This window comes from Uloborus diversus, unplaced genomic scaffold (genome assembly GCF_026930045.1).
Source record: "Uloborus diversus isolate 005 unplaced genomic scaffold, Udiv.v.3.1 scaffold_652, whole genome shotgun sequence".
NCBI lineage: Eukaryota > Metazoa > Arthropoda > Arachnida > Araneae > Uloboridae > Uloborus > Uloborus diversus.
Window position 1 is genome coordinate 1 of NW_026558849.1, and position 17877 is coordinate 17877.

At 32.9% G+C, this 17877-nt stretch overlaps 1 protein-coding gene across 1 annotated transcript in view; it reads left to right on the top strand.

Moving 5' to 3' along the window:
• The first annotated feature begins 3556 nt into the window (after positions 1 to 3556).
• Positions 3557 to 17877, top strand: part of LOC129233720 (uncharacterized) — a 71343-nt gene continuing 57022 nt past the window's right edge. Inside the window, exons 1-3 of the mRNA XM_054867698.1 lie at positions 3557 to 4408; positions 9247 to 9324; positions 11676 to 11762. Of these exons, the coding sequence (XP_054723673.1) occupies positions 3557 to 4408; positions 9247 to 9324; positions 11676 to 11762 (1017 nt within the window). The remainder of the gene's footprint in view (positions 4409 to 9246; positions 9325 to 11675; positions 11763 to 17877) is intronic.

The window sequence follows — 17877 nt, forward strand, 5'->3', positions numbered from 1 at the left end:
AACGAAATTTGTACACAAGGATTTCTATTTGTCATTGTAAAACTTCTATTATCATGTGCGACATTTTTCTTTTTATAAAAAGAGAAAATTCTGTTTGAAAACTGATTGAAAAAAATTTTGAAAAAAAAATAGAACCGACTTCAAAATTGCTCTAAAAAGTGAAAAATAATTTTATTCTTTAAACACCATCGATAATACTTTTAAACATAATTTTTGAAGTTGGCGCAAAAACGATCGATAAAATCATTCACAGCCATAACTCAGCTACAAGTATAAATTTTACCAGGTCCAGTTTCTTCACTACCACATGCATTACGCATTGATGACAGCATATTTGAGTAACGATATAAATGTTTCGTTCCTAACTTTGGATGATTTTTTGATAAAAATATGAACGAAGCATGGTTACAATGGATTTTACTTTTTGTTTTTGCGCCAACTTCAAAAATTATGTTTAAAAGTATTATCGATGGTGTTTAAAGAATAAAATTATTTTTCACTTTTTAGAGCAATTTTGAAGTCGGTTCTATTTTTTTTTCAAAATTTTTTTATTTCATTCTTTTTAGTGTAAATGTAGATATTTCAGTAAAAGTAAGAAGTTACCTACTAAAAAGAAGAAGTTCGGCTCTATATCACTGTATTGCTTTAGAAAAGCCTTTATTCAAAATTATCATTACAATTACTATTAATGTTACTGTTATATGGCACCAAACTTTAATAACAATGTGTTTCATATTGTCGCGTAGATGAAGATAGCGAAGACAATGTGAAAGTCAAATGAAGCGAATAGTCTCAACTCGAGATCTTTATTCAGAACCACGAATGAACGTTACATCTCCTTATATACAACTTGAGAAAGTGCTGTAACTTTCCAGACTTGGAAAGATACAGAAATTAATAGAACATTCGAGAAAATACGGGAAACAGTAGAAACGAAATTTTAGTAAAATTCACTGTGTCCTAGTCGGGATTTGATCCCGGGTCGCTCGTGTGGGAGGCGAGAATTCTACCACTGAGCCACCGTTATCCACGGATGAAAAGTGCGAACTTCGCTACAATATCATTTTAATTGCATAAAATTTACTGTTTTTTGCCCATAACTTTTTTTCTACAGAACAAATATGGTCAAACAAAGTAATGGGACCTAAGTTGAGCCATCCCCTATCTATTAAAAAAAGAATCATCAAAATCGGTTCACTAGGTGAGACGCTATGAGTGGACAAACAAAAAAAAAAAAACATACATACGGTATGAACTGATAACCGCCTCCTTTTTGAAGTCGGTTAAAAAGGGGAGAGAAGGGACTTAGAAAAAATTCTAGATTGCGATGCACAATGTACAAACATTTTATGATAAAAATTTACTATGAACTATGCCTCTGGACTTGCACTAAAAGATCAATAATGATAATTGATATCTACTAATGTTTCAAGACTAAAACAAAAAATCTAAATTAAAAAAATCCGAATTTTTCGATTTAAAAAAATTATAAAAAACACAATTCCTGATGTTAAGTAGTCATTTCTAACCTTTATCATTATCACAAACTATTTGCATATAGAATTTTAACATAGAAAATGTGTTTCACATAGAGAGTCTTGCACAGTAAAATATTTGAGTGCTTTTGTCTGTAGTTGATGTAAAACTGAAACTCATATTTTTAACTGATATGATCATCATTAAATTTGTTGTAAACGAATTTGAATTTTTTTTCCAATTAAAAATTTTTGTTGCTCACTTTGAATTAACTGACATTTTTTCAGCACCCTTTTCATTTTTTAAAGATATGATTATCAAAAAAACTAGTTTAATAACTTTTATTCTATTGTACGAAGTTATTTTTCACCTGGCATTAATTCATATGAATGCTAATTGTAAAGAGTAAATGAATAGAAGAAAAAAAAAATCTATTAATGCTTTTTTTTTTTCATTTCTAAAATACTTTTTAGCGAAGTTGACTGAATACTTTCATCAGTTGAGGTTACATGAACTTTTTTGTTCAGCGAGGATTAATTTTACATCTTCCAAATGTAACAAATACCATAATTCCCAAGAACGTTCAATGTTTGCAATTTTTTCGTCCAATTTTAAATTACTGTTTTCATGAATCGTAGCTATTACATAAATTAAGTCTATTTCATGTGAATGCGCAGTATACTTATTCAGAATAATGCAAATGAAAAAAAAAACCTTTAATAATGCCCTACCTTATTCTTGTCTATTTGAATAATTTTACTATTACTATCAGTTGCAGGCGATTTAAATTTTATCATGTTAAAATATTACTGAATTTGAAAATTTATTTATTTACAAATTTATACCAAGAGTAGCCAAAAATAATGCATTCTTCTTCTCTTTCCTTTATAAGATTGCACTATCTAATGTAAATAATCATGCATGTAAATGAAAAAGTATTTTTTCATTTTTTTCCACCGTAAAAAAATTATTAGCCTTTTTAATTATTCGAATATTTATATTTTTTCTAATTATAAACAATAAATGAATACTAAAAAAAGAAAGAAGGAGAACCTCCATTAATAAGGCTTTGCAACCTTATTTTTATAATAATTATTGATCGATACTCATACATTTATCCACTAGATGGCAGCATGAACGATAAGAAAAATCATACAGAAAAGCGAAGATATTGCACTATTTCACCCTGACGCTTTCAGAATCTTTCGTTCTTTAACCGAACGTTGAAAGCGAAATTTTTAAAAATGTGAAAAATCTTTTCCGACTCATTCAATCAGTAAATCATTGAGGTGATTTATTTTGATAGTAGTTAATTGAAATCCTGTCCCACACAATGGGTTCAAAGGATAACGAAAACCCAGGTCTAATACATTCAAAAGAAAAGAAAAATGAATGCAGTGAACGTTCTACAAGCCCTTTTGTTTTTGATGAAAATGTTTTAGCGGATAATTTTAATAAACGTATAATATTAAAGGGTGAGGAAACGGTTTCTTGTAATCCTGAACTATATAAAGTGTTAACCTTCAGTGAAAGGAAGAAATGGATGACATGTAAACCAGAACTTGATTATAAGACACTTCGAAAGAAATATCCTGCTTTTCCCCCAGTTCCAGAAGACTCTTTCCACGCTTCAATTTCAATGATGCCAGACCCTCCGGTTTTACATTTTTCATGGAAAAATAAAAAATCAGGGATTTTAAGTGCTACTATTGAAATTATACCAGATCAGATCGATTCAGCTGAAAGTGGTTCTAAGCTTTCAGAGCGTTTAAGAGGAAAGTATTGTAAGAAAAGATCAAATTCTTCAGAGAAGAATGCTAATACCCTTGCCGACAAAAGCCAGTCATGTGTATCGGATAAACAATTTCTACAAGAGCCTTCCTCTGAACCGGACTGTGTCAATCAAACAAATTTTGCTCATTCTTTTCTCGCACCTGTTTCCCCTTTCTTGAGTAAAAATAAAGAACCAAGCACTTCCGTACCGGACCCTTCGACTCTTTCTTCTACGTTACTGCCTGCCCCTGGTCTTGAACGACAACCAACAAGTATTACAACACAAAAAGTCAATGAATTGGAACCAATGGCAGTGATTCCTCTTGAAAATGAGCAGAAGCACTTCGATGTAGCATCCATTTTGGAAGTAGGTATCAAAGATTCTGCTACATTGAGTGATTCAAGGGAAACTGCCAGTTCCAGCCTTGTTTCAGAGCCTTTAAAAGAAAAGGCTTTCTCTATTCATACACCTGTCCCACTTATTTCCGGTGAAAATAAAGTATCGAGTATCTCAAGTATTACTGCACCAGACGCTCCGGCTCCTTCTATGTTACTGCCTGCTTCTTGTCTCCCACAGCAGCAAACAGATGATACAACCTCAAAAGTTAAGGAATCTGCTGAACCTTTAAGAGAAAAGCAGAGTAAGAAAAGGCCGAAACTTGCACCTGGGAGTTCAAGTACATCTGAGTGTATTTCGGGTGAAAGTGAAAACTCTGATGAGGAGGAAAAGTACCATTTAAAGAAAAGGAATAAAACAGTAGAGGAAGAACCGAGCATTTCAAAAAATGAGACAGGGTTGTCAAAATCGACTAAAGGTTCAGAAACTGAGATAGCATTGCCAAAATCAGCCAAAGAAGATTGTGTTCTAAAATTGAATTCAGGATCTGAAAAAACTGATTTTGTTCCCTTTCCATCCAATGATATTTCTGATCATGCTTGTGAAAAAAAAGAATCAGGGGACATTATTCCTGTATATCGTGAAAAGAAAGCACTCAGTATATCCTTAAGTAAAAACATAGATTCTTTATTGTCACATGCGGGACCTTCAAAAGATAAAGGGGTCGAAAGTCATATTCCTGTTAAGACAAACGTGTCTTCGCTTCAAATTTCATCACACACTGCTGTAAATGAGGATGACAAAAAAGTAAAGAAACAAAAAGTAAGTGAAATTAATTTTTATTGATAAGGTGTTCTTGGGTCGATTATAAAACAGTTCATGGCTAAACAGTATAATTTCATTTTTGAAACAAATTTCAAGGAACTGTAGGTTAATTTTGTTGCAATATTGCAATAAAATTTTATATTAAACTCTAAATAGAGTTTAATATAAAATTTTAAAAATAATTTCATCGTAAATGTCGCCTAGGGTTGTCCAAAAATAAAAATTTTGGAAATCTTATACTCCACAAGCCTGCCCTTGTTCCATATGGTGTTATAGATTAAAGAAGAAAAAAACAGGTGAATTGGTCAATATTTAGAGATTACAAAGTTTTAACATTTAAAGATGTTAGTTTAGCGCGGAAAAAGTGAGGTTTTTACAAAAGTACCGATGTTTTGGTGAATAATTTTTATTATTGGGTATGAATTAACCACAGAACTATTGTGGAAGAGGTATTTTATATTTGCAAGCATCATATTACAGGTTTCTGAAGTTAATGTTTAAGCAAATCTGATCAGCCCTTAGCGTCAACTTCTTGGGAGTTGAATTTTTTTTTTTCAGTGTGGTAAAAATAATTGAGGAAGGTGTTCACAAGACATCTCTTTGAAATTTTAGGGAATTTCAGAAGTAGAAATTTAGAAAATAAGTCACTGGTCCAGTATATACCAGTAATTGCAAAATTTCACTGGTCCGTACATACTTTTAATGGTCCAGTCTTGCATCCTGCTTTAAAATGATGACAAATTAAAGAAAACAAACAAAACAAAATTAACTAATAGAATCAATTAGCTATTTTCAATAGACATCTACTGGGAAAGAAATCAACAACAAGCATATTTTTTATTCCAATACTGGCGGAGGCATTAGTGAATAAAATCTTATCTGAGTTGATATTGCAGGAGAAAGTCTGTTGGGTAGCAAAAACAGTATGCTATAATACTGCAGAAATTTCTTAATCTATTTTTCTAGTGAAAAAAATCGATAATTTTTAAATAAAGATGCAAACTTTTCCTTGACAGTTTCAAAAAATGATGATGCTTAAAATTAAAATGGAAATAAAACTTCACTGGCATCAAGGACCAATAAAATTTGTATTCTAGTGATGCGATGGATGTTTTTGTGGTCCTAGGTCAGTGTGCTATTGTTCATTTCAAATTGGTGAATTGTAATGGTTAATGGATTTGTTGCAAAGTAACCCGCAAACTGCAAGCCTTATTAACGCACGTCCTACAGGTCCCTGGACCTCGGCAATACAATTTTAATAGTACCAGAACGGGGTAATTTTCATTTGTTCTCTCGTTTAGAAACAGATACTTTGAAAATGAGTGAATTTTCTTATGAGAGGGGCACCAAAACGGGGTAAATTTCATGTTACGAAAGGAAGTAAATTATTTTCCAAAAGTGTTGGCAACCTTAATTTGCATTAGGTTTTTTCTCATTCGTTCATTCCTTCTTGCAACAAGATCGCGTCAGTAGAATATGCAAATTGCCGGTAGCATTTAAGCTCCCGGCACTTTGCTTCATTCTCTTCCCTTTTCAATTTGCAACCCAAGTCAGACTTGGTTGTTTATTCGGCAGCTCAGTTGAGTCTGTCCGTTTTTGCCTATAGTTTCGGCTTACTGCTCTTGACATGAATATCATAGCTCTATATGTTAAAAATAACGTTTCATACTTTGACTTAGAATGTTAGATTCAGAAGTCATTTAAAGTATTATGAGCTATTTAATATTGTAAAGAGCGTATTCTCAATATTTCCTTTAACATGTCATTGTATATATCATAGCCATAATAAACAAGTTACTTTTTAAATTTGGCTCTTCATGGTGTTGCACAAGATAAATATGTCTTTTCAAGAAGTATCATACGTCCTGGTTGAGCTTCCACTTAAAGTTAATAAGCTGAGCACTTTTTAAAAGCTCACAGTTTAACATTTCATTTGTTCCCTCTTTTAGAAACAGCCACTTTGAATATGAGTGAATTTTCTTGTGAGAGGGGCACCAAAATTTTACCAGGACCTGGACATCACTTTGGCTTGATCAGGTCCTGGTAAACTGAGCTTTTAAACAAGCAATAAAGGTTTAAAACTTTCAATTTGTCACGACTCTTAAACAGACAATAACTCATCAAAGTTTTGATTTGGTAATTTATTTTGCTTAGTAGAATAAGGGCAGCAATGTGGAGATTAGTGTTTTTAATTACAGTAGAAGACCGTTATAACGCCGACCTATATAACGCAATTCTCTATAAACCGCACGACTTTTCAGAAGTAAACAATAGATTTTTAAGTTGAAAAAATCCCTCTGTTTTGCTTTGCAAGCATAAATATTGTTAGGCAAATTAAATGTTGAAAGTTTTTCATCTTTTCATCTTAATTCAAAGCTTTTAAATTGAAAATTAGTACTCATAGTAAACAGAAAATACCAGATGGCTCTTGAAAATACAGCTGTTATGCAAACCATGAAGTTAGCAGAAGTGCAGGATAATGCACTTTCTTTCGATTGTGAAACATATTTTTTTGTGAATGGCTAACTGTAATATTAGTGCTTTAATACTCATTGCAGAAAAAACTCATTCTGAAGTGCTAATATATAGATATATCCTGAATATTAGTTTCAAAATTTGTGAAATGATCTAGGGGAGATTAGGGATGGATGGGACACTGGGATGGATGGGACTCCTTCAATTATTCTTAAAATAAACATTGTTTTCAATTTCTGACTCTTCCACTAAATGGAGCAACCATAAAACAATGTTTGTTGCTATAAATCATTTTAGTTGCAGAGTTCTATGAATGTATACCAGAAAAAAGCTATTTTACAACACCAAAAGTAAATAACTACTTTGTTTTCAAGGTAAGTTTTCAATCTTATTTATTGATGTTAACATAATTCTTTTTGCTGTTTTATGCACCTAATAATACAGCTTTTATAAAGTAATAGTTAAGTTAAACCTAAAAGTAGCATGCTTCTAGTAACAAGCTATTTTACTGAAATGTTGTGTAAAGGGAGGGATGGGACAGGATGGTTTAGGGAGGGATGGGACATGTCCCATCCCTCCCTTTTAATATCTGCAGCTAAATAATTATACTGATTGTCCAAATTTTTTAATATTTTATTTTTGGCATACTATCTTGTTTTGTAATTGAATTGCAGAATAAAAAGCCATTGAAGTTATCAACTTGATGTATAACAATTGTATCAACTTCTATGATTTTTTTTCGAAACTAATTTCTTTACATTGAAAGTTTACAGCAGTATGACTAAGTTTTCCTTACTCCTGTAATATTTATCAATGTAATTATTACTTTTATGTACTATATAATATACTTTCAATCAATTGGTTAGCTGTACTTCTTTGTAAGAGGTATAACAGTGGTTTCATTACAGGTTGTTTTCTCATGAAGCACATTATGCGAAGAAAAAACGTATTGTTTACGAAAATGTAGTAGATTTTTGTAAAATGAAATTTTATATTGGAAAATAACATCCAGTTACTCAAATATAAACCATAAAATTAATAGGTACCTTTTTAATAACTTGTGTTAAAGTTTCAGACTAATTAATTTTGTTTTTCTGATTAGACATTTTAAAACATTAATAAATAAAAATAATTGATGAAGGTATTTTATGAATTGAATCGGGCCCTGATAATAGAAATCTAGGAATTTCAATTATGTTGGAAGAGTTAAAAGCAAGGATAATGATGAGACCTTTCAAGTACTCTTTATGAGGAAAAATGAAAAAGGAAACTTTATCTTTCCACAAACAACAGATAGTTCTGTGATTGATAAAACAGACATTATTGCCAAGTTGCCCCCACCAAATATGGTTGGTGGAACTAGTCGAGCACAGAAATTTTTCATTTGATGCTGATTCATTAAAGTATAATGTTAGATAAAATAGATGTTCCCAATGTTCAATAAACCTTACATAAATAAATGACATGCTGTCTTTGTCATTTTTCATAATATTTTTGAAAACTATGTATATGCATTTTAACTTCCAAAAATGTCCCATCCCTCCCTTACATGAGGGAGGGATGGGACATTTTTACTGCTATTGTAATTGTCTTCAGAAATGACCATTTTAATAATTACCGTGAAATTTATATTTTTTAAATATATTAAAATGTTTCAATTTGTTATTCTGAAACTTTCAGTGTTATATCAGTAGAAAATAATTTATAAGAAATATTTTTGTGAAAACTGTCCCATCCATCCCTAATCTCCCCTATATAACGCAAAAACCTGTATAACGCAAAAGCTCTGGTCCCAAGGTGTGCGTTATAACGGTCTTCTACTGTATTATTTTTTAATACCAATTTGGACAACCACAATATCGCCATAAACAGTCTGATCACCAATTAAATAGTGTACAAGCAGAAATGGATAGGTCTATTAGTTTTCAGGGATTTCAGCTTTTGCAGATTGTATGTTAGCCTTTAAATTAAGCAGAGGCATATTCAAACGAGCGGAGCAGGCACATCAAATTTTTACTTTTCCCCTTCATTCAGATAGACTCGTCTTAACTGGATGTTATGTCTTATGGGTTTATCAGTAGATCTATTTCAAACGAATGTTAGAAGGTTCTTCCATGCTTTTATATAGAAGTTTGGTAAGACCTCATTATGCTGTTTAGTTAGACATATTAAACAATTTCTTCCTTTCTTTTTTTTAAATTTTTTTATTAGGATGAATCTGTTGAAGTTGAAAAAATGACTGAACGTCCTGTAAGTTTTATCTTTCCTATCTGCTTTGTGTTTCTTAAATATTTGCCAAAATTACATTATTTTCATTTTTATAATGTATCCTTATTTTTTTTTTCCTTATTTTTTATCAGGAGAAATCAGAGGATCCAATTAGTGAATCCCTTAAATTTTGGAAAGCACGCAGCAAGAAAAGATCTGATTTATCAGTGGTGAGTTCATAATTGAACTTGGATGTTATTATGAGTATTGTTTTGTTACGTAATTTTACATTATGTTGTGTTCATTAAGTAATATTAATATTATGCTGTGAATTTTGGAGCCACCTGGCTGAGGATAAAAACAGTACAGTGGACACTACAATGCTATTTGGATGGCTAAATGGGATGATTAGGACTCCCATCTTTGAATTTTTTTTTTTTAATTTTTCGCTTACCATATATAGGTAGAGGTACTCACGTATAAGTTGAGAAATTTATTGCAGAAAATGAGGTTCAAAGTTAGGGGCTCAACTTATATGCAGTGCCGAATAAAAAATAATCACTGGGTTTGTTTTTCGTTGAATTTGTTATGCATTCATTTTCTAGTTATAATTTTAGTTTGCAGCAATTTTTGTACTTTTTTATTTTGCAGTTATGTTTTCGTAATTGTTCTGAACTATAGAGCAGCATTAAAGTAAAAAATGCTCGCAAATGTTTTTGCAAGAGAGAGTTTTTTTTTGCTTGTTACTTATTAATTATTACTCAAGGGGTTCGCCAAAATCCTTCGGATATTTAAATTGATTCGCAAGAGAAAAAAGGTTGGGAACAGGCAGCGGCTGCCATATGGGTACCAGGTCCCCATATCTCTCTTTTTGCAATTATTAGTTCTGATGAGGCCTTAAGTCTACAGTCTACATTGATTGACCAACATCAATAAAGATGTTAATAGATAACATCCAACACCAAGGTCTCAACATATTTTTCGTGGTTGCAAAAACACCCTATGTCATTTCAAACATGCGTATAAATTTTTGCCCGTCTATATACATTACTCCGTGTATTATTAATTTTTCAAATGTATAGTCACTTTCTGATCACCCGTTAGAACTAAGTTATTCGCAACTCCAACGAACTATAGGGAGCACTGAAGTCACTGTCTAATGACGGACTTAAAAACTAAAACAAACGCACATGGTAACGAAGAAAATGCTAAAAGTGTTGTGATTTTTGTTCGTACGTATGATTTTTTCGCTTTATTCTTTTTAAATTAATTTTCAAAGTCCTGTGGATATTCTGGCCCACGTAGAAAGAAATGAGAATTCAAGAAGCATTACTAAACGTCAAAGATTAATGCAAACTACGTAGTTCGTAGTTCTAAGCAGCTATTTCCACCATGTTGAATTCGATATTTATCAATTCTTGATAAAACTAAATAATAATTGTGGCCTGACAAGAATAACAATTAATGCTAGAAAATTCAATATGACATTACAAACTTATCGAAAGAAGATGATACTTTTTTGCCTTGCTTGGCTAGCGCTTATTGTTTTCCATTTGTAGCTGAGTTATTTCTCTCGAATTCCCGAATTGGTTAATTTAAAAATTTTCTGTTTCGATTTTTCTAATTTCTGAGTTACGATTTAATTGTGTCATGTTATGCAAATCATCAACAAAATTCTCACGGATATATGGTGGTAGTTTTCTTTTCAGTTGATTGACCATTATTTCTTTTCACTTATCGAATTCTGTAATCTTACTACCATTTTATTCTACTCATGATAAAAATTAAAAATGGTTTAACTGAAAACGCAAAATCTAGCCATGGCTATTTTGCTCGCACAATACTAAAACTATAACCCTAAACAAATTTGGCGAAACCTTTCAGCTGAGAATAAAAGGAATAAAGTAAATTCTTTCTCGATTATTCATTTTGTTCTACGATAATATATTCAAGAAAATATTTTGCATACTGTCCATTCCAATTAAATGCTGCTGTAAAATATGGTAAGTTTAATTATAAAAAAAAACCCCATATTCTTACAAATTCATACAAAACAATAAAATTTTTTACCTTGTATAACGTTATCCAAGTTTGTTAACCCAGAATTTTCCCTTTCACCAATTATTAAGGAAATAATGAAAACTAACATTATTTTGAGAAGCTCGAGAATACTACTAAGGGACGAATTAATTTCTGTAGCTGAAAGCAAACTAAGACACATCGATTGCGTTAATAAATACTCAGAACAAACTGCCTGTGTTTACGTCAACAGACACACGTGGAACGCAACGTGGCAAAGTTTTAGTTTCATTTGCAGTTTTGTAAATCATTGCAAGGTAGCGTATTCGAGCGCTGGAGTTCCGAATTATTATTATTTTTTGATATTCATTTTATGTTTCCATTTAAAGTCCGACATAGTTTTAAAAGTTAAAAATTGATTTGAGCTTTTTAAGGAAAAGTTGAGTGTTTGAATGTTATATTTTTTTAATAAATCGGTTTCGTAATTTTTCTTTAATTCAATGCAAAAATATAAAAATGAACATTTATTAGATAATCTCATTTCAATTTTGTGTTTTTGCAGGATTTCAACCATTGCTTGAGAAAAATACCAAAAATATCTCCGATTACAGATAAACCTGAAAGTATGAGTGAAGATGAATCTATTATAGTAAGTATTTTGAGGATTTTTCTAATAAAATAGCTAAATTTTTCTGTTCCATACTGTTATATGCAGAGACGTACGGAGTAGCACTCGAGTAGCCGAGTACTGTGTACTCGCCCTTTCACTACTCGACCGAGTTATCAAGTACCAATTATGTTTTAAGAAGAACCACTGACACACATGTGATGAATTTTGATCTTATTGGAATAGTAGTTAGGACTCGACCGATGCATCGGCCCCGATGGTTCAACGATTTAGCCATCGGCATCGGCAGCCGATGCTAACTTGCAGGAAACATCGGCCCATCGGCCTTAAAAACGTCGTAAAGCCGATGAAATTAGCCGATGTTTTCGAAAAAAAAAAAGACTTTTGCTGTTTTACTTTTTAATGCAAAGTAAACGGAGTTATTGTTTTCATATAAAATTTTTTACTTAAACTTCAGTATGAATTTCTATTTTATCCACCCCTGAAAGAGTTTTTAATACTGCATTCAGGTAGCAAACAAGTTAATTATTGCGTTGTTTCTTGCGGCTGGATGTACGTATGTATCTCTCATAAGTCATAACTCAAAAATGGTAAGCTGTAGAAGGTTAAAATTTCGCATGTGGGGTGCGCGTACGTTCCAGTTGTGCACTTCATTTTTTGTTTTCGATCGGGTGTTCTAAAAAGCCTATTTGCTCATTTTTTATGTCTATTAATTACTTATTTCAATACAAAACTAATATAGCCTCTTAGACTAACGATCATTTGGTGATACACTCTATAAGAAAAAAATCGACGCAGCAAAAAGGAGTGATCCGATTGAGACGAAAATTGGTGGATAGGAAGACAATGCACAGAATAGTAAATGATTAAATTCTTAGAAAAATTGAATAATTTATGTTAGAGTTACAGTAACAAGTTCAATAAGGTATTGACCCGCCTCTAGCCTAGATACAAGCTGAAGCACGACGTGGGAAACATCGATAAAGCTCGCGGAAGTTCTCCCGCGGTATTTCCGGCCAAATTCGCTCTAATTGTCGGACGAGGTTACCAACATTCCTTGCCAGATGCTATCGCCATCCCATCATATCTTAGACATGCTGGATGGGAGAGAGATCTGACGATGTGGCAGGCCACGGAAGAGTTTGACAAGCTTGCAGACAATTCATAGCAACACATGCCGCGCGTTATCTTGCATTGTCCTGCTGAAAACCAGCCGAGGGTACTGCAAAAGGAACGGCAACAAAACAAGTCTTAGGATGTCCTCGACGTACCACTGTGCAGTAAGTGTACCTCTAATTTCGACCAAAGGGGCCCAGTTATCAAAGGAAATGGCACCCCAGACCATAATGCTTTGTTGAGGGCCAGTGCGGCGTGCAAAAGGGATACCAGGATCCGTCCTCTGCCCTGGTTGTCTTCGAACACGTCTTCGATGATCGTCATGACACAGATGGAAGCAGGATTCGTCGCTAAAAACTATACATCCCCAGTCGGCACCATTCCAACCTGATCGAGTCATGCACCACTGTAATCTGGCTCAGCAGTGTGTAGGCGTCAGTGGCAGGTGGTGTAATGGTCGGCGCGAGCGTAAATTTCGTTGTCCGTCGTCTGTAAATGGTCATGATGGACATTGGTGTTTAGGTTTAACGTCTGATGGTTCATAGAGATGAAGAAAGCTCTGTGACAGCTGATCGGACAATCACTGTCATCACGATCTGTTGTGACCCTAGGTCGAGCGCTAACATCCTGACGCTGAACTCTGCCATTTTCTACCCATCCTTGCCAGCATCTTCGAATCGTCGCATCACTTCAACTCAAATGACGAGCGATTCTCCAATTTGATCAACCGGCCTCTTTCAATCCATTGATATGACCTCGTCTAAACTCTGACAGTTGCTCGTAATGAGTACGAACCATGAGGCGAGGCATTTTTAAGTTGTGGAAAGGTAATCTGAATTGCAATCAAACTGAAAGTTTTAACAACTGTTCAAGAACTGCTCTTTATATACATCTGCTGGAAGCACAGTTTCGATGCCCTGGAGATCAAACTATTCATTCATCGGACACCAAATTTTAATCATTTGCAGATCTGGTCAAAACAATCATGCATACAAAATTTCAAAGCAATCGGATGATTGCTTCTTGATGCGTCGATTTTTTTGTTATAGAGTGTATATTGCTGAATTGGATACCATGGAAACAAATATGAGATGGCAAAACCGGTTTTTGTGTCATTTTGTTAGATTTTCGTTGAACCGACGGTAATTTTTAGAACTCTTGCATGCCCCCCCTCCCCCTCTCTGTATTTCTGAAATTAAACTCTAGTTGCACATCCAAGTTGTTTAAAACTAACACCATTCATAAAATTAGAGATTTTTTTTTCAAACTTAATCTATTGTTTAGGCAGAATTTAAAGCATTAATGTAAGAAATTGACTAATTACGTTTTGAATGGTGACATAATTCGGAAATCAAAGGGACTTTTGAAATTTTTTCTTCGGAAGTGCTGAAGTCGACTCAGAAACTCTTCCGAGACGTTGGTGATAGCAGTTCTGTACTAAACAAATGAGGCCGAAGTAGGGAAAGAAGTTTAATGTTGTGATTTACTCCAAAATCAGCGGGTGACCCCCCTTCCCCAGCCCGTCCTCGTCGTTTCAAGCACTTCTTAAATATTTAGCGATTATTTATTTTGCTCAAGAAATATCATTTTGCGTATTTCTCATTTGTGTTTCATCTTTATTTTGTAATGCGCCATCTTTTTTGCATCATTTATAGCGATCGATTTTTTTCTATTGTAAGTAACTATTTTCATGTATTTTTATAAAATCAATGAACGAGTTATTTTCGTTTTCATCATATTTTTAATAATATGTTATAGGAAAGTTTCAAGGATTTTCTATTAAGTGATTTTAATTTCAGCAAATTATTGTTAAACTGAAAAATTTAATTTTAACTTGTTTGTAGTGCTTCATAAAAGATTTTAACCAATCAAATTGTTCAATATTAGGTGTGCTAATATCATATCAAGTAGTTTATGCATTCAGTTATTATTAACTTGGAGTAAATATCGAGTTTTTTTTACTGTAGCTGCGTTTTAAGAACCTCACTCTTTTCATGGCTATTTCTTTTTTCAGAAAAAAAATTATGTCACTGTTATAGCTTTTATGAAAAATGCAATTTTTTTCTATTCAAAAATTTTAAATAAGTATAAAAATGTTCCTATTATGATTTAATATTGTAATCTGTTACTTTTTTAGTTTAATTTCATGACTAAAAAATGTCTACGTGCAATCTTTCCACTTTAATTGCTTAATTTGTTGACGGTTTCATATTTTTATTCTTTTTTTTTTCTTTAATGATTAAACAACATAGTTTAAAGTGTTTTAACTATATATAGTGTACATAATCCATACATTAATAACAATATTGCTGAAATCTTAGTTATATGCTCAATTTAAAAAAAACAAATCAGTTGATTATTAAACTGTCTCTTTGTTTTTCTTCCTTTTTTTTTTGGCTGTTGTTCTTTCTCTATCATCATACAACAGTCAAAAACGAGAAGCAACTGCACCCTATACAGATTGTACGTAGTACGATCTAAAATTTCGGGGACAAGCTGTATAAAACTTTACTCAGAATAGTTCACATTACCGAAGCACGTCCACCTTCAAAGGGTCACCTTGAGGGACTATGTACTTCTGCCAGTGTTCATATAACTTTTGGAAACACTCCCTGGAAGCCTTTATCGTAATCTACTATGATGCAGCTTTATCTTCTCCTGACGGAAGAAAGCGACGTCCATGCAAATGTTTTTTGCTTGAAACAGGTAAGAGTCACACAGAGCTAAATCCGACGAAACATTATGTTATTTGTTTGTCATATCAGAACATTGATCAATCAAACCGTGCATCCTCAACATGAAAGTCGCCTTCTTCCCCACGATGAAATTAAAGCAACAGCGCAAGAAATCTTACCGGAGGTTGCGAAAAATGGCTGCCAGGAGTGCTTCGAAAAGCTATACGAATGTTGGCAGAAGTGTGTAGTCCTTCAAGGTGATTATTTTGTAGATAGATGTGCTTCGGTAATGTGAACTATTCAGGGTAAGGTTTTATATTGCTTGTCCTCGAACTTTTAGATCATACTACGTACGTATGAGTTTTCAACTTACTATTTCATAACGTTTTTAAGTGACGCAAGTTTACGCGTATGAAGACATCACAAGAGAACTTGCGATAGTTAACTGAGGAGGTGTTCAAAATGGATAATTTGGTTCTCTATATGTTGTTTGGTACATATGCGTGTACAGATGTGCCGAAAAAACTTTGAAGTTTAAATTGGGGGATCGTAAAATAGAAATTAGGTCAAAATTTGACTTTTTTTTTTGATTACAAGTCCTTATTCGTAGAAAGGAAGTAAAGTGAAATGAATAAATGATCCTTTAACTCCCTGACAATGTTATCAATTTATTACCGTTATATTTTTTTTTGCCATTGGCCAACGGCATCGGCCATCGGCAATCGGCCATTTAGAGTAAAACAATCGGCCATCGGTCATCTTTGAACAATCGGCATCGGCCCATCGGCCAAAAAAGGCCATCGGTCGAGCCCTAATAGTAGTATAGACCTCCTTGTCCATATAATAGTTTTTAAATAAATTCCTGCTGAAATTTAATTACGCATTATATAAACAAGTTTGTTTGTGTCAAAAATTTTACAAAAAAATTGTTTTTAAAATTAAAAATAAATAAATAAAAGGTATGATTAATCAAGTTGGAATTAAAGCAAATTACATCAATTATAGTTCTAGTCCGCCAAACATAAATAATTTTTAAATGCAGATAAAACGAATGTGCAGGAACACTGCCGACACGTGTTTCTGCCCCCCCCCCTTTACAAGGAACCTCTTTTTCAGTGCATAACATGTGAGCTAAAGAATGTAAAGACTTTCGACAAAAAAATCCGACTTTTGTCGGATGCTTTTAAATCCACGAGCTCCCATTTTGTGCATTGCAAAAGGAATTCCTTCTAACGCCAAAACACGTGTCTGCACTGTGCTTTTATAGTTGTTTTATTTCCTTTTATTTTTTAAGCAGCGGTATTTTTATATTTTTTATAACTAATTTTTGTTTGTAGCAAAAATCCATTTTTAATATAAAAATTCCATATTTTCTATACTTAACTTTTTTGCATAATTTTTAATAAATAAGTTTTATTAACTTTGGGGACATTAAAATAAAGATTTATTTCATTGAAGCATTACAAACTTCATTATTCTCAAAATTTAAATTTGACTTATAAATTTCAATTGTAAATGATTGCAGAATATAATGCTTGCTCTTTTTTTTTATATAAATTTTAGTATCTGTCTTGAACAATATTCAATTTTTTGCGACTACTCGGTATTGGCCGAGTATCTGATCAGAATTTGGCCGAGTAGGCCGAGTACTGAGTAGTTACCGAGTACTCGGTATGTTTCTAGTTTTATGCATTAATAAACCTAATGAGAAAAACTCTTAATTGAAGAATATGCATCTAAGTAACCTTTATTTCTTAGAACTACAAGACATCTAACTGAATAATGTTTTTGCGTTGTGAAATTTGTCCGACAAAGGTTAGGATTTAAAGAAAATTAAAAGTAGATTCCATTGGATGTCGACCACTGGATTTTAATTTCAAGTCTACTTATAAGTAGTAAGTTATTGCCAAAGCTGCCTCCAGCTTTGTTATTCCTTACTAGTGGTACCTGCACAGCTTTGCCTGTAGTAGAAAATTAAAAGGTCATTTGGTTCACCTGTATATTTACAAAAATAATGGATGGTGAATTTCTCGCCAATTTGCTGGCCCATGTTACGGTTCCACGTTGTGATAATTTGGTAATTTACTCGTCCAGGTTATGATCATTTGAGAGGAAAAATGTTCTTAAAATTGAAATAAAAAAGAACAAAATCGAATTTTCTTTCAAATCACTTCGAGGTGCGCACCCCAATGCTACAAACTAATTTTGTGCCAAATTTCTTGAAAATCGGCCTAACGGTTTAGGCGCTATGAGCGTCACAGGGATCCAGACAGAAAGAATTTCAGCTTTATTATTAGTAAAGATTCCAAACTGATGAGTACATAAACAAGGACAAAACTGCAGTC